Below are 23,686 nucleotides of genomic sequence, written 5' to 3'. Positions count from 1 at the left end.
TTCCTATATTGTCTTACTCGCATTCATATATTCATCTTGCTCACTCTCAATGCTCATATCGTTTGCTACAAGCTTATTGCCGACAAGTGGGCGATGAGAAATTAAAACAATTTGTAAAAGAGAGCTAAATACATTATTAAATAATAAAAATGTATTATTAATTTATTATTAATAAAATTTTATTATTATTTATTAAACAATAATAGCAGCATTCATAAAAGCTCGATCTTGATCCTCGAATCTTCTTTGCTATTTTCCTCTCGCTCACTTTTGTCATTGTCTCGCTCACTCTTATCATTGTCTCAGGAGCGAGCGAGACAATAAGAGACAAGTCTCTCTCACATTTCATTCGTCTCATGATGAATTAGCCTAAACTCGCATCAGGGGCAAAGTATGTTGATAAAATGAAAGGAATTTAGCCTGGACTCGAATCAAGGGCAAAGTCTTTTGATAAAGTCAACATAATTTAGCCCAAACTCAAACCAGGGGCAAAGTGTGTTGCACGGAAATGCCGGTCGCGCTTTCATGCGGGCCTTTGGCTATCTGTCTATTAATCTGTGCTATCACAATAATAAGTGAAGAACGCAAAAACTTCAAATTTAACATCAAAGATATATCTTAGATGACAATGTTCGGGACAATCCTGGATGACTTCTCTTTAAGCTTGGCATGTTCTTTAGGTCCTAAGTCTGCCGCTTGATTCAGATTTTTGTGAAACATGACATTTATGAAGGAAAGAACACCAGGCAATTTGATTAAATAACGGAACAGAAACTCTGTGTACATTATTCTTTCTGACAAACTGAAAGAATTGTACAGGCGAGGCATGTTGAGCTTGAACATGTCGCATAGGTAGAACAGAAAGACTTTATAATTGTTGAAGCCAAAGATATCATACCGATGCCCTTGTAGAAGCATAAACTCATGTGCTCCCATTCCGTCGTCACCGTGCAAAAGTTTGGCTTTACCCAATGTTCGATAAAGTCCTTGAGACGTTGACATACGTCCTGCAAACTGCCGCGGCAAAAATTATATCGATCCTCGATGCCCAGCAGGTAACCTAGCCTTCGCCAAAGATGACAGAACGCTTCTAGATCTTCGTCACTGGCGTCATACACTCCAAACTGCTCCGGATAGAGCACTATCAGACCCATGCAGGCAAACTGCGTGCCCGATATGTCGCCCTGATTCAAACCCTTCATCCTTAACATCATATACGGGCATTGCCGGCTTTTCGCCATTGGACACATCCGCGAAGTCTCTCGCAATCGTTTTAAACGCCGGACATTTTATATGCGAAATCTCGCTAGCCAGGTCGATCTGCTCATCGCTCATGCTGCACAATTTTTTCTCATGGTGCGAAGCATCCTTTGTACTGTCTGGATGTCACGAAAGGCTTGCGTTCTTTCGCACCAAGGATCGCTTGTGTACCAGTTTCTGAAACGGTTAATTGATGATAAGTAGCGCTTGAAGACGCGATACGGCGTATTGGACTTCTGGCTGAGGATCAATGGCTTTAATCCATCGGCAAAGCTGAATATTTGCAATAGCTCCATCAGGTTGCTTATGGAGAGAACGCAAATATAACGCAAGGCAAATTGTTGCCGTCGATAAAACTTGTCCATGTCTAGCCAACTCGGCCTCTCATTCACCGGTTGACCGCAGTCTCCATCCTCGAAAGTCGCCGGCAAAACGAATCTCAGGGATTCGGGTATGTTTGGAAAATATTTACTAGTGTTGCTTACGAGATGATCGTATTGTTCCTTGAGTGTCCACCGATTAAAATCCATCGGTAAATTATTGTTGCCGAGTTCTTGTTTGCACATATAAATTTCTTGTGTTGATCGATAAGGGAATTCAATAAAACAGGAGCCGACTTATCGCAACCATTTGTAGTTGATTTAAAGTCGCTCACGAAATTATTATTATTTCTCTGGATTTCTTTCTCGAAAACGATGTTATTTTCTGCGTAATCATCAAAAAACCTGGCAGTGTTTAGCACCAAATTCAATAAATTCTCCTCGAACATTTCTTGCAGTTCATTGGACTATCTCATTTTGTGTGACGATTCAAATTGTAGAGATTTGCAAAATTCCAAATACTGAACCTATTTTTGAGAAAAAAAGGCATAATTAAAAATTATTTTAATAATAACAGCAATAGGCTCAGGATGTAGTAACAATTAAGTAAGAAAACTGAATCAAGGCGCAAGTATTGATGTGCTTATCATTATTAAATTATATTAACAAATGTATATAAAAAAATGTGCATTTTAGACTTTTTTGATCCATCTTTGCCATATAAAATAAATATATAAAGATTATCGATATTCGAATTTTAAGACAATTTTGACATACACAATATTTTTTTTTTGCAGTCAAATTCTAAATTAACATTAGAAAGAATAATCAGAAAAAAAGAACTCACTAAAATTCGCGTAGAATTTAAGCAGTTTATCTTGTTTTTTGTAGAATTTATTTTTAATTTGTTTATCATGTTTTTTTTACCTTTACTTGATCATCTTTATGATAGTTTTTGTGACCATACCAGTTAACATTTAATCATTATTATATTATAAATCATCGACGGAAATATGTGCAATAACATTTCACTAATTTGTACAGATTCTAGTGAGTTTTAATGATTTCTAGTCTTTCCTTTCTAATTATTAATTTTAATATAAAATTTGACTGCAACAAAAAATATTGTCTATGTCAAGTTTCAAAATTCTAATGCGATCGTTATATATTTATATTCATTGCTGAAGATGGACCAGAAAACGATCTAAAACATAGATTCTTAATGCACATTTGTTAATAAAATTTAACAATAATAAGTTTGCATACCAATATACTAAAAAAAGTGGTTTTGCAACTATAGCAAAAATTTTCTGGGTGCGCAAAATTAACTGATGTATATAAATGATTAGTAAGTACTGTAATATCGCATATGTTTTACACTTAATTAATTTAAGTGATAGAGACAGAATTTATATCTGAACTGTTTATAAAATTTAGAAAGAAGTTTTTCTGTGGTGCTTATACATGTTAAGATCAAATATAATTGTTATAAAGTTTGGCTGTGGCACAGAAAAGATTAGTAACAAGAAACAAATGAATATATGATTCTTACACCTAACATATTTATATGACACATCCAATCTGTCTAGCTTTTTTTAAACAATGTTTCGCACTTAACTGTTATTACGCAGCAAGTAGTGATGCGCAGAACACTCTGTAGGTTGCGTGTTTCTAGCGTGGACATTCTGGCATCACTGCATGCAAATCTGTATCGATTTATTGTGCAGTGAGCAGCAAAAAGTGAAGAAGTTAGAATGCGTTCTTAGAATAATCGCATTAAAAAATATTTTTGTGAAATTTGTGTTCATTATGATCATGCCAGGTAATAACGATGATATGATTATCGTTATGACGATTTCCTGATATTTTAAAGACATGGAATCTCGATTAATTCGCATCGGCGTTTCAAAGTAAGTACGAAAATAAATATCATATAGTTTACTTATTAGCTATTGCAATCAGATAAACAATTACATGAATTTTTCGCAATTTATATTGGAATAAATTAGCTTTTACATCATTCATAGTTAACACATAATGTTAACAAAAATTTATTCTCTCTTCTCTATAATTTGTACATTAACAAATAATTATAAATCTTTCTCAAATATCATAAAGTTCATTTTCGGATGTAAATTTAGGAAATATAAGACATAAATGTGATATATTTTTATTTATTGATAAAACGTGTTACGTAGAAGTTAAATATATATGACAATCAAACAAGCATTTTATCACATATTTAAATGTTTATATTTTGTAGATAATTGTATAGAGGTTGATGAACTTAAAACTCTATTAAAACCTGATGTGGAATGAAAGGATGTATTACATTCTCTCATTCCAATTCCTGGCCATAGAATGAGATTTATAAAAAATTTAAAAGAATTAATTAAGAAGAATAAAAGTGAATTAATAGAGGTATGACATAATTAGTTAATATAGTGTTGAAAATTATAAAGAATTATAAAGAATATTAAAGGCAACTAATTATTCTCATTGCAGACATATATCAAGAGACACGGTAGTGTCTGGCGCCAAGTTCAATGTAAAGCAGCGAGGAACTCCGGATATCTTCACGCGAATCGGTGCAACGGACAAGGTGCGAGTATATTAGATTATCGGACATCAATAACGGCTGAACCGATCGTATTTTTAGTAGGCTCAATTGATAGCTTGGATTTGAATTATGTAATAAAAATGTCTTTATTTTTTTCTACCTATATCATGAACGGAGATAATATAATAGAAAGTCAAAATGTCTAAAATTTAAGATATATCTTTGTCATCATCGCCGCCTCAAGTCCCCAATGCGCACGAAAATTTATACGGTTGGAGCGTTTGCCATAAGATTGCATTAATGGCGCTTCATGATGTTACTGTTCGTGCCTGCTTTTGACAAAATTTTGACATTAATGAGTGACAGGTTAATTTGATAAGGCGATTTATTAGGCAAGGTTAATTTAATTGATAACTGATATTAATAATTTTTAATACAAGAATGCAATAGATGAAATAAAAATATCGTGGAATAATATTAAGAGATATTAATATAAGAGATATTGATATATCGCAAATAGTGAAAAATAAAAAAAAATTCTTCCTCTCGCGCCAAGTCACGCGAAGCAAAGATCACGCGTTGTAACGGCGAGATGCATTGTGTAAAAGTATCTCAAACCAAAAAATTAAAAAAATATATATAAAAATACGTAACAAAAATGAAAAAATAAATATAAAAATAAATAAATAAATATATATATATATATATATATATATATAATGTAAAAATAAATATAAACAAAAAGAATTGTTGTATTTTGATGAAAAAAAAGAATGATATCAGTAAAAAAATTACCTTTTAAAAAGGTAATAAAAAGGCATCAAGTACACGCGCTATGTGAAAAAATATTATATTTAAATAATAACATTTTAAATAAATATATTTTTGTATAAAATAATTATTTAAATTTTCTATAAAAATAATGATATCAAAAAATGCGTCAAAAGCGTCAATAAAAATTTATGCTATAAAATATTTTTATTTTATTGTTTTCAATATTAAGAAAAATTATATTTAATAAATTGCATTATAATTAAAGTAATAATATTGCTAAAATAAAAGTTATTTTTTAAATAACTAAATGCACAATATACGCATCTAAGGCTTTGGAATATAGTTATTGAAAAAAATTTCTCATAAATTCTAAGTAGCATAAGACAAACTTACATCAAGGTATAAAAACTTAGCGTGCCTACAAGCATTATTGTACACATATAAAAATTAAAAATACGATCGTACGTTTATACACATGTTATTATTGTGCACATACACATTGTACACATGACATTATTGTGCACATACACATTGTGCACATGACATTATTGTGCATATATACATTGTACACATAACATTATTGCGCACATTGTACACATTCGTATGATATTAGCCGACGACTAACACTTTTTTTAAATAATTATGTATGAAATCAATTGTATTACAATGTAAAGCAAGGTCCACCCAGCCTACCGGCAGGGCGGGTGCGGGAGAGGGGCCGAAGGCCGCCCTTGCACCCCCGTGTATGTGTGTGCGCATACGCGCGCGCGCGTGCTTCCTGTCCATGCATGTACTTTAGTATATTTCAAACTTTAAATAATTAATTAAAAATTAATTATAAATTAACAAACAAAAATAAATGCACTACAATCATCTACAAACAAAATACAATCGATTTTACATCTATTTTTGTAATTTTATAGTACATGTCGGCTAGTTTCATGGTCTATAATTAAATAATTAATTATGAACTAACAAACAAAAATAAATGCACTACAATCATTTACAAACAAAATACAATTGATTTCACACATAATTATTTTAAAAAAGTGTTAATCGTCGGCTAATATCAAACGAATGTGTACAATGTGAATGTGCGCAATAATGTCATGTGTACAATGTGTATGTGCACAAGAATGAAATGTGTACAAACGTACGTTTGTATTTTTAATTTTTATATGTGTACAATAATGCTTGTAGGCAATCGCTCTGTAGGCAATCGGGAATGTCGGCAATTGAAGCTGTCGGCAAAACGTTGTAGGCAAACGAAGCCTCCTCCGACCCGGGCACGCCAAGTTTTTATACTTTGATGTAAGTTTGTCTTAAGCGATTTAGAATTTATGAGAAATTTTTTTTCAATAATTATATCAATGCCTTAGATGCGTATATTGTGCATTTAGTTATTTAGAAAATAACTTTTATTTTAGCAATATTATTACTTTAATTATAATGCGATTTATTAAATATAATTTTTTTTAATATTGAAAACAATAAAATAAAAATATTTTATAGCATAAATTTTTATGCTTTTAGCGCATTTTTTGATATCATTATTTTTATAGGAAATTTAAATAATTATTTTATACAAAAGTATATTTATTTAAAATATTATTATTTAAATATAATATTTTTTTACATTAAAATATACTCAAAGCTGTCTTTTTTTTTAATTTTTTATTAAATATAAATAAAAAAAAATTATATTTTTATTAAATATAATTTTTATATTATATTTTATTAAATATATATATATATATATATATATATATATAATATTAAATGTAAATTTATGTCTTATATTTTTAATGAAAATAAATTTTGTGACATTTGATAAAGATTTATAGTTGCTTGTCAATGTATGAATTGAAAAGAAAATTTTTGATATATTTTACTAATCTAATCTATTAAATAATATGAATAATATGAATATGGCAAAAAAGTTTATTACACACACACTAGAATTTACATTAAATTTTTTTTAATATAAAGTATATCTTTAGAATAAAATCTTTATGTAATTAAAAATTCTTTAATTTATTACTTTATTCTTAATTTTTTCTGTCTATTTTGAAATATTAATAACGATTTTAAAATATCACATATTTATGACAGAAATGAGAATAATCCTATTCCTTCTTCATCTAAATCAGTAAGAATATTTTAATATTTACCTTAAATATTTATTTCATAAAAAGTATAACAAAAGTTTCTGATTGTTGGATATTTAATTTACACAGGATATTTTAAATTTATCATTAGAAAACATTCAAGAAAAAAATATATCAAAAAATATATCTTCAAAAAGGAGTCGAGAGAATAATGAACCCAATGTGATACGAGGTGAGGTAAGTTATCAATAATCTGATATTCTAAGGTGTTTTTGTACACAATACATATTGTGTATCTAAAAAATTTGGTTTACATTTTCCAAGAATTTTGAATCTTCTTTTTAGCAACTTCGAATTTTTTTAAGTAAATCGGCTACGAGTAAATGCAAGACTACGGGTAATATTACAACTAGCGAAGCAAGGCCCTTGTTTGAAACAGGATAAGGATTATTTATTATAGAAATTAACAGAAATTATTGTTGAAGATGAATTAAGCAAATCTGAAAAGTAAGTCTATTTGTAAGCCTATTGATTTTATATTGTTTAGTAAGATTGATTTATTTATTGAATATTTTAGATTAATCCTCCTACAATATTTTTTTTTTAAATTACTTCAAGTTGTCTCTTTTTCTTAGAATGTTTATATTTCTCTTTTCTCAGAATTTCAACTACTGGCTTCGCTGAATTTGTAGGTGCTATACAACATATATTTTCTGAAGAAGACAGTGTAAGATAATATAAATCGTGGGCTTGTGTTATTATCAAATATATATAGTTACACTTTTTATATATATTTTGCATTTACACTGATCTTACTTTGACAGGATCTTTATTTTATTTCATACAAATATTCAAATGGAAGGAAACTTTTGGCTAAAGGCAAATTAATTAATACTATTCTATTCGGAAGGAATTCAAAGCGCTCGGTATTATTAATCAAAACAAGGAGATCAATTAGACTCTGAGACTCAAGACTTTCAAGATGATTTAGAAGGTTGATTGTGCGATTTTTTATTTGCATTTTTTTTTCTAATAATGTTAAATGAATATTGAAAATGAAAAGGTTTACTTTAAACTTTTTTTGTTATTTATATTTTTGTAATTTATTTTGTAATTTATTCTATATAATTTTATAGCATTTCTATAGTTTTATTTTATTTAAGTAGATGATAGTCTACAAGGAAAGCTTAACTTTCTTGAAGAGAACATAGAGCTTTGGTCAACAATCGTAGAGTATTGGACGGATACTGCTAAACTAAGAATTGTAAAATTACATGCCAAATCTCGGTTTACAAACAAAAATAAAGGCAAAGATAATAACAAAAGAAATGCTAATGTTAAAAGTAAGCTTAAAAGCAAAACGATTCCAGAAATCGCACAAGTAGAACAAGAAAAGAAAGGAAGTGGAAAATATTTCAACTTATATGAATAAGTTTTATTTTTGTTTGTGGAGCATTTGTGGATGATATAGATGCTTGTTATGTAATTCTTGATGCGGAGATACAATTTTTAGTTCAATCCCCAGTAAGACGAATTTGTGTTTCAAGATTATTCATGCAACTCACTTAGAGTATTCTCCCGAGAGTAGAATATTTACCTTTGTTATTTTATAAAGGCAAATGGAAAACAATGTTACATTGCATCATTTATTTTAGCAACTTAAGAAATATGTAATAAAGCACTCTCTCTTATTCATTGTAAGAAGTTATATCTATAGTTTTAATTATAATATATTAATTATAGTTATAATATATTAATATATTAGTTATTTGGTTGGAAATAAACTTTATTCTTTATAATAAGATGGTTTTATCATTTATCAATATATTAATATATTTCCCCTTATTACTTAAGAGAGTTTTATCTATAAACATAAATACTGATCTTATAAACATAGATACATTTTATAAGAAAAAATACATAGGCCACGCTATTTTTTTTCTTTCTGTTCACGAATAATGGTAGGTCAAATAATTACTATGAATCAGAAAGGTAGTAATAACAATACAGAGATAGTAATTTGACTTTTTATTATTTCTGAATACAAAGATATAGTGGCCATGTTGGTCAACGCGTCTCTCTTTTTCTAAATTGAATACATTTGTTTAGCATTTTAGGTACGCTAAAAAATTATCCAGTCAATCGGATCATCCGTGTCGTGTGCAGATATAAAGTAGGTAAAACCCAGAAGAAAAGTCCTTTATTACTTTATGATTTTCGCAATAATTAATTTCTCAATAATTATTATGAAAATCGCAAAACTGTAAAGGACTTTTCTCTTCAATTTTACCTGTATATGACGAGTGATGTAATTGACTCCGAACATCTGTATAATCAATTTAGCTAATATAATAAAACTAAGTTAGCTGTGACATCTAGAATATGTTGCTATATTATTTTGATGCTGCAATTATAATCGGCAGCTATTTTTTCACAAAGATCGCTCTAGCTATAGTGTCAAAACTCATATTTATTCTCTGCAGTGATTAATCTTTGGTAATGAGATATAAATTTTCTAGAAGATATTACAAAAATATTGCTGCTATAAATTCTATATGTGATAAACAATATTCTAGAAGATACGAAAAATAGCAATAAATTTTTGTTGTAACACTTAGAAATTTACTTATATCAGCAAAACATTTTTTTTAGTATACTCGCGCCTTAATTTTTATTTGCCAATTTTCCTATTTAATTGTAAAAACTATTTCATTTAAAAAAAAGAAACACGCATTAAAAAAGACTTTATTGTGAAAAAAAATAATAATAACGGATATTTTACGGCAATATAATATTATTTAAATATTTTTATCGAATGTTAACCGGTTTCATAGTGACCTTATCTACCAGGCAGAAATCAGAAAAAAATTGATCTTTAATGTTATAATTACTTGTTTATTTTGATTACTAATATGAGTTTACATGAATAATAGTAGCTGAATAACAATATGCGCATCCTTTGAAATTGGCAGATCACATTTCAGTTCAATTCTGTAGATCGTGCGTGAAACAAGGTTTATTGTAATTGTATATACAATGTATAATGTAACTAACAACAAATGTAAATAAAACCTACTGATTAAACGATTGTCGTTCACAATGTTTAATCCTAAATTGTTTCTTGTGTAAGAAATATTTTCAACATAACTGCTAAAAAAAAAATGTTTCCGCGTTCCATGTTCATATATCGTATCGTATCGTATCCATGTTCATATATTTAATATATATGTTGATATATAACATTTTTTCATCTTTTAGATATGAGGAATATCTCCCTAAATTAATTTTTTAGAGCACCCTGAATATTGAAAAGAGAAGAAAATTCCAAAAAACTTAAGAGAAATCAGAGGCAGAATTCTTTCTGGAAAAGGAAGCAACACTAGTCCTGATATAAGAAACATCCGTCATTTTACAAACATATGTAACATTGTATAACCAGGTACAATCTTTAAATAAAATTTTATTTTTAAATAAATATACAAATGACGAAAATTTAACGCATTACTTTTTATTTATAAATTTATAATTAATTTTTTTATTATCAAATACTCTTGTGCGACATTGTTAAAACATACGTATGAACATAGCAAATTTAGTGTATCATTTTGTTTCTTTGTTTTCTTATAAATTTCTCGATTAATTTATATTTTCTTAAAAAAATGATTGTATTAGAGTATCTCATTTGTTACAAGATCTCAGTTCAAAATTAATTACCTATTGCAAAAATCTAATTCAAGTGTGCATATTTAAAGATGTTTATCGATGCTGGGTCTATCTGATAAAACTCATTTTTAAAATGTCAGGAAAATATTTGAATATAATAAAAAATTTTTAATTTAAAATTTTTAAATCTAAGTTGATAATCGCTGCGATTAGCATTTACATATTCTAATAATAAAAATTAAATGTTGAAAAAGTCAAATGCACAATTTAACTAATCGATTTAGAGAGCACTGTAAAGAAATTAAAGAAACTGAAAGAATTTTGTTGCTATGGACAATTGATAATAATTGTCTACTTTTTATATTTGATTAATTGATAAGGTAAAAAGTGTCATAAGATTTTTAATTTTTAATTAATTTAAATTAATGTCGAAATAATCATATTGACATAAATTTACGGAATAAATAATTGTTTTTATTTTACTCACCCTTTGATAGAAAAAATCTTTGCGGGAAATTCAATATTAGTAACAAATACGTCATTATTTAACGAAAAACGTCGATAAACGCAAGCAATACGCCGTTATATAACGAAAAACGTAAGCAATACGACGTTATTTAACGAAAAATGTCGTTTAACTCAAGCAATACGCCGTTATATAACGAAAAACGTAAGCAATACGACGTTATTTAACGAAAAATGTCGTTTAACTCAAGCAATACGTCGTTATTTAACGAAAAACGTCGTTTAACGTCTGAAAACCTCAAGATAACGCCATTTAACGTCTGAAAACCTCATGATAACGTCATTTAACGTCCCAAAACCTCAAGATAACGTCGTTTAACGTCTGAAAACCTCATGATAACGTCGTTTAACGTTTGAAAATCTAAAGTTAATATTTTCGTTTGATCGTCGATTAATCGCCGCACGATACAAACGATATATATATACTGCTAATATAAAAATGTAACCTAATAATATATGTTATTTTTTAAAGCTAATTTACTACAATATATGTATATTTATATTAAATTGCATTGAATGTGCATTTTTTCATTCTATATGAAATTGCATAATGTAATAAAAGTCATAGAAATGAAAGCAATTACAAAAAAAAGGCTTAAAAAATATGGAAAAATTATTCACAGTAATTTAGCAATTTCATAGGAATTATACACCATGATAATAATTAAATATACATCTAGAAATCTAGATTTTCCATTACATATTAGATTCTCGCATCCTCACACATCCCAGATAGTATAATAAAGCCAAAAAACATCTTATATTGTTAAACATGTCTAAAAAACGATAAGACGTCTTTAAGTCTTTTAAACATTTTTTAGGAACATATGCTGTTTAGAATATATTATTTACTTGAATAATAATTTAACTAGTGCATATAAATTATACGTTTTTGTTATATTTTTCAAAAGCATATTTTGTTCGGGAGTGACTGAATCCTTATACATACACACACAAACACACACACACACAAACACACACACACACACACACACGCACGCACGCACGCACGCACGCACGCACGCACGCACGCACGCACGCACACACACACACACACACAATAATACATATATCATATATATATATATATATATATATATATATATATATATTTATATATTTATATGCATTATAACATGGTACTCCCGATTTTCAGCACAAAATAAAAAATAAAAAATAGTGCAATAAATAAGGAAAGTTTCTAATACGGAACTTTTAATTTATTATAGATCAATAATGAAGATAAAAAAATAAAAGACAAATAATTTGTTTAATCACGTGTATAATTTGTTTAATTTTGTGTTATTATTCTGTAAAACTAGGTATAATTTATGAATGATAGTGCATTGGACAAAATTATCGTTTATTATCATTTTCATTACATATGAGAGCTGTGTGAAAGTCAATGACGACCTGTTCAACATAGAGACAAAAGTTGTGAGACCAATATACTTACACAACAACTACCAATCCCTATTCTAGTAAATCGACTTTTTTTATTACGCTCTTAAGATGTAACGTGCGTTGCGATAAAAAGAGAAACTCATGTGTTTAACGATATCGCACTAATGTTTTCCGTAAAACTAATGAAACCAATGAATCGCATAAAAATAAATAAAATTAAAAAAAAATTGTTTTACAAAGTCGAAGAATCATGAATAAAAATTTTTGAAATAAGATTAAATTAAAAATTTTTTAGTATTTTCACAATTTTTTTTATTTGGACTTATGAATTTATTTTATATTATTTTATATTATTATATTTTATATTATATTATTATATATTATTTTTTATCAATTTATTTATTTTAATTTATCTAAAAAATACATTTAAGATATAGTAGATATATTTTTTAAATAAATTAAAGTAAATAGAAAAAATTGTACAAAACTAAAAAAATTTTGGACTCAATTTTATTTAAATATCAGAATTATAATATTAAAATTTTAATCATAACTTTACATTATAAGTTTTTAAAACATTTTCTTTTAATTTATACGATTGATCAGTTTATTCAGTCTTACGGAAAAAAAGACACTTTTCTTTAGATTTTAGAAGATAAATTTATTATTAAAGTAAATTTTTATTTATTAAAATTATGTAAAAAAATAAAACAAAGATAATTAATCCATCAATAAGAATTAAAAGAGATATACAAAGCACACATAGCAACAAAAAAATAAAAAGACGAAAACAAATTTTTAAACTCTTCCCTTATTTGAAAACAGTTAAAGATTTAATTTTAATTTCTTCTCATTTCTTTTAATCTAGAAGAAATTCATTTTTTTCAAAAGAAATATCGCTTGTCACGGAAGAAACATCGTCGACGAATATAAATTGCTCACGCAAAGTTAAGTAACTGAATTCATCTGTGCACATGCGTGCACTAATGTGATAATAACGATTTGTTACCTTCTAAGGAATAGACGTGAAGTTGATAGACGCTTAAGGGTGGGAGTTGATGACTAGAATATATATATTAAACATGCATTCGAAGGTATAAGTACAGTATAACTAACGTTATCGACATTTACGCATATAAATCTTATAGAATAAAACATAAAATTTTCGAAGAAATATATATTTAGTATAAATTACATCATCAATATCCAATTGCTTCCATCAATTTTGTAAATTGTTTTAGTTTTTCATTTTGCTTTATTTCTACATGTAATTCAAGATATTTTTTCTGAAGTTTATTTTAAATATTTAAGGAAGATTTGTGATAGAATTTGTAGTTATTGTAATGATTGTTTAATGCGACAAATTTTAACATTTCTTTGATGGAACATATTTCTGTAAGAATGTTACACTACAAAATTATATTGTATCTACTATTATTGTATCAATTCGTAATATGTTCAAATGTGACTGAAACCATATTATCCTCGCAAGATCAACTGTCAATAGAGGAATCTATTACTAATGAGAATATCTGGAAGAATTTTACGGAACAGCTTATTCATGATAAAGACGAATTCAAGCTTTCATCGAACAATGCGACTGCACCAAATGACAGAAATAATGAGAAAAAACTTTGGGATGGTGATCAATTTTTGGAAATCTGGAATCCAATTGTCATCTCGCGAATCTGGAAGAACGAGACGTACCGAGATGCAGATATTTCGTTATCATGCGGTGAAGATATTACTCGTTACATGATGGGCGTATCGAGGAAAGCAAATTGGGCTCTAAAAAGTAAGTGTAACTTAAAAAAAAAAATTATAATAATATACATGGATAAACGGCAACAGTTTGTAATTAAAGTTTTTAAAGTAATTTGTGTGTTAAAAGAAAATTTTCTTCTTATAGAACAAATGTCAAAACACATGTCAAAAAAATTAATCCATGAAAAAAATAAATATATGAAATAAATTTTATAATATTTATCATACACATCTCATGTACATAAATCAAATGCACGAAAGTTGATTAAATTCAAAATAATAATAAATTTTAAAAACAGAATTGCAATATATAGATAACACGATAAAAGAATTATTTATATGGATTAATTTATAATAACATAAATTAGCTTATAAAAAGTAAAAAGAAAGAATTATAAATACTCCGCTAAAAAATGCATTTGCATTAAATAAGAAATCAGGCAAGTAGTTAGTTTTATTCTCTCAACACATTGTTATTAAAAATCACAAACTGCAAATCAAAAATATTTAGAGAAGGTTGCATATTAAAAAAGATTGCAACAATGGACAAGATTTTATATTCAATAATTTAAGCATATTGAAGACGATTGCAACATTGAAGAAAATTACAGTTTTATACGATAATTTGTATTACTGATAATGTGGCATCATTAAACAGATTGATTAAAGATCTCCTTTCATTATCTGCATAATGGCTTTCCTTGACAAGATTAAGATTATCTGTTATTTCAAGAAAAGATATTTGTTTTATTTATGTCATGTAACACGAGATGCATATACTTTTCAATAAGCTGGAAATGCTGTTAATTGATATTTTAGTCATGTGTCATTATTGTCATCTATTGACATCTTAGGAAGTTAGCTACTTTTTAAGTGCCGAAAGTGATATTGATATTGTTTTTTAAATACATACATCATTTTTAAATAAATATTATTTTTATTCCAATGTATTATAATAGCTGTATTATAATAGCATTTTTCAATATTCTTTAAATGATATAAAGGAATATTAAGTATAAATTATTATATTTACAAACAATTCGGTAAAATTAACTATAAATATATATAAAAAAAATAATAATATAAATTCAATTGTTGGTAAATTTTTTGCTCTAAATTATTTATAATTATTATTTAATTTTTTATTATTCTAATAGACTATGACTTATATCACAAAATTAAATAATAATTTCATTTAAGAAATGTAGAATAAACCAATTTGAAATAAAATGTGAAAGCTTATTTTTAGTAATTACTTCCAGGACATTGATATTAATGATACTCTCGAAACATGTAACAATCACTTAAGTAAGTGAAAGATGCGGTCTAATGTTTCCTGTAGGAAAAGAGAAAGTAATCGAGCGAGATAGGCACAATAAGATCACGCGCTTGAACATGCTGTAATAAGCATGCATTATTATCATTAAATTTGCATGATTTTTATATTATGTCATTTTTTTTTTTTAAGAAATCGTTAACTCTTTATATCGAGATTTATATTTGTCGCTTTCAGTGATGGATGCGGACGGTAAATATACATGGGGCGCATTTTCTGCTAATAAATTTTGGATTGGAGATCCAAATCAATGTCGCAAAATGGAAAACGAATTCATAGAATGGCAAAAGAATGAAAAACTCCAACGAAGCAAAGAATTACCGCCCTTTCGCGTCAGCGTAAACTCCATCAATCTTATGCTTGAAATCCTGAAGTTTGGAAATGAGGTAATAAAAGTTTACAAACTTTGATAATCTAATATAATCTGAATTACTTTAATAATTTTACTAAATGAAATGTTAGATATATACTATTTCGAGTATAATAAGTTATATATAAAATTTTGATATAACGTTACAAGTGTATAATAATTGTAAAAAATATTATCACATTAATGTCTTATCATTTTTATTCACCAATTGTATAAAAATCTCATTTACATTTCTTTGAAAATCGTATTTTACATTTTTTGACATTTTATTAATGTTATCTGTTGAACGATGAATAAATGTAAATAAAACAAATAATTCCGAAATCATTTATTATTAAATAATTTTCATAATTCTCTGATAAATTATGATGCAACAATCAAGATGTTATAATAAGATTATATGTAAAATAAAATTATATAATAATTTTTCGGTATCGCACTCTCTCTCTCTCTCTCTTTCACCGATAATAATAATATATATTTGCCAGAAATAAAAGCTCCAAGTTTTGTTACTTAATATCGGCTAATATTAATGATCTGTAAAAATGTTAATGCATTTTTTATATAACAGGCTTATATATTTTGATATATGATTATATCACTTCTCGATTTCATTAAAGAAATTTATAAATGTACTACTCTCATGCATCTTACTGCATTTATAAGAATAAAAAATTAAATAGGCAAAATTATTGTTTCAACTAGTACAAATTAAAAAGAAAGACTAAATTAGGTACCGTTAAGTATATTTTAAATTTGTTTTATATGAGTTAAAAAAATATATCTCTCTAGTATATGTTGAGTATTTACAATAATTGTAAATTAATCTTATTTTCCAGATTCAAAATATTACGCTTGGATTATGTATGCCAATCGTATGCGACACAAAGGATATCGAGAAACTTCTGTATTTCGTACAAAATCAATCTAGTATAAGTTTGTCGTCAAGGATTACTATCAATCATATACGAAATCTTTCAAAAGGATATACATTTTGGGAAGATACAACATTCTATATTTTATTGTAATATTATATACATATAAATCATGCCGGAGAAAATATTATAAAAAGTTTTTGAGCTAGAGTCTTTATAGTTATAGAAATGCATACATATGTGTGTTCCAGAGTTTCTTTCGTCATTGTGTGCATACTTATACTTATGGGCACATTTTATGATGTTATACTGCGTTATAAAATCTTGCGCAGAGCAAATCAAAGAGATAACAACAATATTACAATCATGAAGGAATCGACATCCCTGAGATCTAATGGAAATTTCGATCGACGAATTACAATCTCGAAATTATGGACTGTGACGAAGCACAACGGTTCCTTGGGTATCTCGTCAAAAAACAATAATAATGTTCTTTTGTTATAATTTTTTCATGTTTGTAAAAATAGCATAAATTTATGTAAATTGCAAAATCATAAATTTTACAAAATGTTGTCGCATTATAAGCATTAATAGCACAAACAGACAAAAAAATTTTTGTCAAGTAACTCTAATCAAAATAGATGTTTCTAAAACCTTTTGTCAGCCTGTGAAGAAATTTTTGTTAAGTAATTTTCATCAGAGTAGATGTTTCTTATAGATTTTAAACAATATAAAAGCAATGCCGCTGTCTAAATTACTCCATCACGTCAGGTTTCAAGTTATTTTGAATTTTAAGATGAGAAATTAGTATAATTTTTTATTTCAAAATTTAAAATAACTTTAAAACCTGACGTGAGCAATTGAAGCAATTTGGACAGCGGCATTGTTTTTTGTGAAAATCTATAAGAAACACCTACTCTGATTAGAGTTACTTGCCAAAAATCTTTTTTTGTCAAAAAAAATTTTGTCAAGTAATTTTAATCAGAATAGCTGTTTCTTATAGATTTTTTTGGTCAAAAAAACAATGCCGCTATCCAAATCACTCCATCAGGTTTTAAAGTTATTTTGAATTTTAAATTAAAAAATTGCTGACTTCTAATCTTAAAATTTAAAATCTGACGTAATAAAGTAATTTGGACAGCAGCATTATTTTTTGTGATCGAATATTTATAAAAAACATCTATTCTGATTAGAGTTATTTGACAATTTTTTTGTCGATTTATGTAGTTAATCAAGAATTAATTAATTAGGTATGCTTCATTAGATACAATTCATGATAGAAAATTTATGATAAATGATATATTCAAATATTTTTAGATGTCCGTAATCCAAAAGTCGTACCAAAACCTTTATCGGAGGCATTGCTGTCTTTCAGTTTACTTGTAAATATATCTAAACTCTGTAATCTGAATGTCGGTGAGGATACGTTAGCACCGATACACGGATTAAAATTTTACACGATGCTGTGGATAATTCTGGTACACACATGCTTATATATTAACTCAATTTCAGGTACGTGTAACACTATACAGAAGATAATCAATTCATGTGACACGTTCACCGTAAAATATCTTTATTTTTGTCATAGATTCTAAAATGTTTCGAACTATAGCGGAAAATGACTTTTTTTATCAGCCCATCGGTAATGGTACATATTCTGTGGACACATTTTTTTTTATCAGGTATGATTAATCTATTTCATGTAGAATAATAAATAAAAGAAAGAAATTTGGGATAGAATGCATAATTTTATAAAATAAAAAATATAAAATTTTTTAAAGTATTATATATATATAAAAATAATGTAACGCATCACACACACACAGATATAGATCATGCATGTAATACATAAAATATCAAAATAAAAATGAAAAAAAAAGTAATCTCTGTTTCAGCGGATGTTTAGTAGCATTCCTTTATTATCGTACAATGGCGAATAAAAAGATACAAGAGAAAACGATAATAAAGGGATGTCACGGTCAAGTCCTGCAATTTCTGGCAATGATGTGGTACAGATACTTCCGCTTGACTCCAGTTTATCTCTTGGTGATTGGTTTGATTCAAGTATCGATGAAATGGTATCATGATCACTCCATAATTAAAGTGTATCCATTTGTACCGGATCATATAACGTGCGAGAAATTCTGGTGGCGGAACGCCTTGTATATAAATACTTATTTCGATATGAATGAGCGAGTAAGCGCATTTTTGCATAACTTATAAATCATCGAATGCATAATGTTATTAATTTATCTCGATAGTTAATTTAACAATAAATTCTCTATTGATTATACGTATTATACTTTGAGTGAGACAAGAGTTACTGATTTAAATAGAAAAGAAAAAAAAGTGTAATGCTTATAACATAGTATATAACAAAGTTTATGACAAATACTGCATATGAGTACTGGATATTGTAACTCATTAAAGTTTCATATTTATTAAGAATTAAAATAAATATTAAATATGTAAAATATTAAACTTAATGTAAATATATATAAATATGAAACAGAAATATGATAATATTAAATAATTTTCGAGAGTTGTAAATTATTAACATATAATTTATTATTTTCTCGTTTAAATTGTTTTCATCCATTTCATCCTGCAAATTATTAATATGTAACCATAAGTTACATATTAGATTTAATTTGTAAATATAATTAACATTATGCATTCGCACATACGTGAAACTGTATCATGCATTTTTTTAGAATTGATATCCTATCAAATTTTAATCGAACATTGATCTTTTAATCCATAGTGTATGACTTGGAGTTGGTATCTGGCGAACGATACACAATTCTATACTATGGGAATAATTATTTTGATAATCGGAGCGAGGTGAGCCAAGAGAGAGTAGCCAATATAATGGAAAAACAAATAACATAAATGTAATTGCTATTCACGACGTTATCTAATCGATTTTTCTTTGCAGCTTTCTACCGGCAGCAGCATTCATCGGAGCTTTCTTTTTAATCACCTCATGGGTCACGACAGCGATAATTACTTTGAACCTCAAGCACGTACCAAGGTACAGGAAGCATACATACACATTCGCATTTCTATATTTAAGACACGTTTCGCGCATCAATTTTACTTGTCCGAAAGTGCATCAAGTACGGAAAAAGTCTCCTCCCCAAACAAAAAATTAAACGTTTCAGTATCCAGGAACCGTACGCGCACTATGATAGCCTCTACGACAAGCCATGGATACGAATAGGACCATATCTTATAGGAATGGCCACCGGTTGGTATCTCTTCAAGATCAACTGCAAGATTAATATAAATAAAGTAAGTCTATGAGTAAACTTAAATAAATCCATTCGTGTATCGCTTCTAGTGCAAGCCAAAGATTTTTTTAAATTTTCTTCTCTTCTTATGATAATTATATATTTTATATACAAATACGTTTTCTGCATATTAGTTTATTGTCAGCCAAGATAAGTGACTTTACTAATTTAACTGATGCATACTCTTTATATGTATTATCAAATTTCATAATTTAAAAATAATACAAAAATATAATTAGATAAGTAAGTAAACACACACTTACACACAAGAACGATTTTTATATAAACGATTACATGTATGATAGAAAAGTATACATGTAATATACTACATCACATAATTGATACATGCAATCGTAGACTAATCTCTTTATAATTAGTAGCAAAACGCAAATTATTGACATTTATAATTGCAGGCTGTGGTTGCAATAGGTTGGTCTATTTCTCTGACCACTATGGCTAGTATAATATTCGGATTATACGGAAATTCGTTCGGACCGGTACTGTCCGCATTGTATATGGCATTATCACATTCCGGATGGGCAATTTGTTTGGCATGGATTTTGATCGCATGTGTTAGCGGATATGGCGGTATATTATATTATATTATATTATATTATATACAGAATTTATATAACTTTTATTTTAAAGAATAGAAAATTTTATGTTAATTTGGCTTTTCAGGTATAGTGGCCCATTTATTATCATGGAAGTACCTATATCCTTTTTCCAGATTAACATATTGTGCTTATTTAGTGCATCCTGCACTTTTGCGAGCGATGATGCTGCATACTGAAAGTTCGTTGCATCTTTCACATATCCTTATGGTAATTTCTCTTTTATTACAGAAATAATACTATCGATTATATTATTATAATAAAATCTTACTCTTTAAATTTAGATTTTTTTTTAAATATAATAAAATATACATATAATCTTTATAAGCTTTTTAATATACATATATAAGTTTTTATATGAGAAAGAAAATTTTTTATTGGGGCAATTCTCAAAATATTGTTTCGTTGTTTTTTTATATTTTTAAATATTTCATAAAAATTTAATTTTGTCTTTCTGCAATATCTAATATCTTTATAATTATTAAAAAAAAAGGAAGAATAAATATGCAAATAAAAATGACGCCGATCTGCTAATATGATCAATAACTATTAAATCAATATCATATGTGTGCTCGAATAAAAAATATTTTTCTTAATAAAATATTTATGTACTTTTTATCAAAATAATATTTTATAAAAAAAGTATCATTATCAAAATATCAAAATAATGCTCCATTGATATCTTATTTGCTTATTTATAAAACATATTTCATCTCAATATACAAGATGCAAGAGATCTTCTTTATCAGCAAATTTAGATTGATGTAAAAGAGAATATATAATTCATTCAAAAATAAAATTATAAAATATGTCATTTTTGTTACATTAAATAATAAATATTATTTTCAACAAATTTTTAATTTAATTAATATGTAAATTTTCAAAGTTACTATTTTCGAATATTGAACCTTATATTTAATACAAACTAATTTTGCGAGAAATAAATAAGAAATAATTCGAAAAAATTAAATCAATTAAAAAATTTAAATATTTGGATATAAAATGCAGTTTATTTTATTACCGATCTATGCAAAATCAGCATATTGCTATACATGCCGCTAGATCCCGACTCATACGCGTTTATGAAAGTAACGAAGAAAGTATATCTTCTTTTCACGGAATATGCTAACAATAAATTCACTTTTTTCAGAAAAAAAATTATATTTGCATACAATTCAATATAATTTAATTTTTTCAAATTGTTTTTTATTAACATAAATTTTGCTAAAAAATGTAAATTAATTTCACGTTATCTAAAATAATGAAGAAAAACTTGATGTAATTTAATAATAATAATATATATATATATATATATATATATATATATATATATATATAAAGGACATTTATTACTAGCAGATTCTTTTAGTTAATATCGGTGTATTTTACAGGCATTTCTATTTTTCGGAGTTGTGCTCGCATCATTTGCTGCATCGCTATTCCTGTGCTTGTTTTTTGAAGCACCAGTAGTGTCCTTGTTGAGAATAGTTCATCCCATGAGAAACTGGAAATCTCTCTAAAGAAAATGGAACTTTGCGTATGAAATAAACAAATATTTATGCGAAAATGTAAAAAATGCTTTGCTAGATTTATATTTAAAATATATGCTTTTTATTACAGTATATTTAATATAATCAAGATAACGTTTGTGTAAAATGAAAAAATGTTTGTGTATTTCTAAAGATATAAAAAATGCTTTGCATGATTTATATTCCAGTATTTATAAAATGTATGCTTTTTATTATATTATATTTAATGTAATAGAGATAGAGTTTGCGTAAAATATTTGTATGTTTCTGAAGATGTGAGAAATGCTTTGCATTATTTGTATTGCAATATTTCAAGTATAAGCTTTCTATTATGGTGTTATTATGATACGATTTAAATTAAATGCAGGGGATGTGTAATTTAATCAATGTAAAAAATCATATATTTTTTTTTTTTTTTTTTACAAAACATTGTAAACATTTTTTGTTCATGTCATCGAGTAATTCTAAACATTTACGATTAGCGTTAATCAAAGATTCAGAAACCGTAGAAACCATTTTACAGTTTTCATTAGTTTCCTTTATGCGGAAATATCGTATCGTTACACGCTTGCCGATTAATATTCAATAATCAAGTAAGATTATCACATTTCTTAATTCTTAACTTCATTACACGATGACAAGTTAACAAGTTATGCATTTGTAAAAATTACAATCTTTCTTTCAACTTATGCCTTAATATAAAAATGAATTATCAATAAAAATAAAATCTGAATATATAAAATAATATCTTTGTAAATCATTCTGCCTTTTTAAAAAAAGTTTCGAAATATTCACATATTACCTGTCGATATGTAAAAAAACTTTAATTCTGCTTATATAAAAAGTAAAAATTGCAAAAAAATAATTTGTCGCGTGTAAAAGATTATATTACCGAGATGTAGTTTAGTTTGCGTAATAATAATTAATGGAGCAATACTCTGATTTGCATAAAACTTTCTATCATTTCTTGCGGAAGAGACAATGCACGTTCTACTCATCAACATTTATAAAATCTCTCTGCCACTTATTTTTATTTCGACGTAGAATCTTCGACATTACTTTATCGTCCGCTCATACGCCGTTGCGAGCAAGTCATTGTCGAAGAGTCTCCGCGTAAGAAAAGAGTTTTCAGCATGACCGAGCAACCAATGATAGTCTGTCGAAGGATTAATAAGAAAGAGAGAAAAAAAGAAAAACGTTCCTCTAATAGTATGAAATTTCACGGTGAAACTTCTTCTAGACTCTGTCGTTAATCTGGCACGAACTCATGCGAAGCGATGCTGTAAGTTTT

At 27.2% G+C, this 23,686-nt stretch overlaps 1 protein-coding gene, 1 long non-coding RNA gene and 1 pseudogene across 2 annotated transcripts; 2 read left to right on the top strand and 1 right to left on the bottom strand.

Moving 5' to 3' along the window:
• Window positions 1–219: 219 nt before the first annotated feature.
• On the bottom strand, window positions 220–2,056 carry LOC126858873 (uncharacterized; annotated as a pseudogene).
• A 4,867-nt stretch (window positions 2,057–6,923) lies between these two features.
• Window positions 6,924–8,721, top strand: LOC126858872 (uncharacterized). Its single transcript, XR_007688726.1, has 4 exons — window positions 6,924–7,259; window positions 7,368–7,529; window positions 7,683–7,749; window positions 7,847–8,721. It is a non-coding gene; the product is annotated as an uncharacterized LOC126858872 (long non-coding RNA).
• A 5,058-nt stretch (window positions 8,722–13,779) lies between these two features.
• On the top strand, window positions 13,780–23,137 carry LOC126858859 (nose resistant to fluoxetine protein 6-like). Its single transcript, XM_050609485.1, has 13 exons — window positions 13,780–14,409; window positions 15,892–16,100; window positions 16,924–17,108; window positions 17,211–17,422; window positions 18,277–18,471; window positions 18,548–18,641; window positions 18,855–19,155; window positions 19,724–19,803; window positions 19,898–19,993; window positions 20,124–20,253; window positions 20,666–20,840; window positions 20,934–21,076; window positions 22,258–23,137. The coding sequence occupies exons 1-13, from the start codon at window positions 13,995–13,997 to the stop codon at window positions 22,384–22,386; spliced, it is 2,364 nt and encodes a 787-aa protein (XP_050465442.1). The 5' UTR covers window positions 13,780–13,994; the 3' UTR covers window positions 22,387–23,137.
• Window positions 23,138–23,686: the final 549 nt, after the last annotated feature.

Source organism: Cataglyphis hispanica, chromosome 2, assembly GCF_021464435.1.
Source record: "Cataglyphis hispanica isolate Lineage 1 chromosome 2, ULB_Chis1_1.0, whole genome shotgun sequence".
Lineage (NCBI taxonomy): Eukaryota > Metazoa > Arthropoda > Insecta > Hymenoptera > Formicidae > Cataglyphis > Cataglyphis hispanica.
Note: the sequence above shows the minus strand (reverse complement) of the source record. Positions and strands in the feature narration are given on the sequence as shown.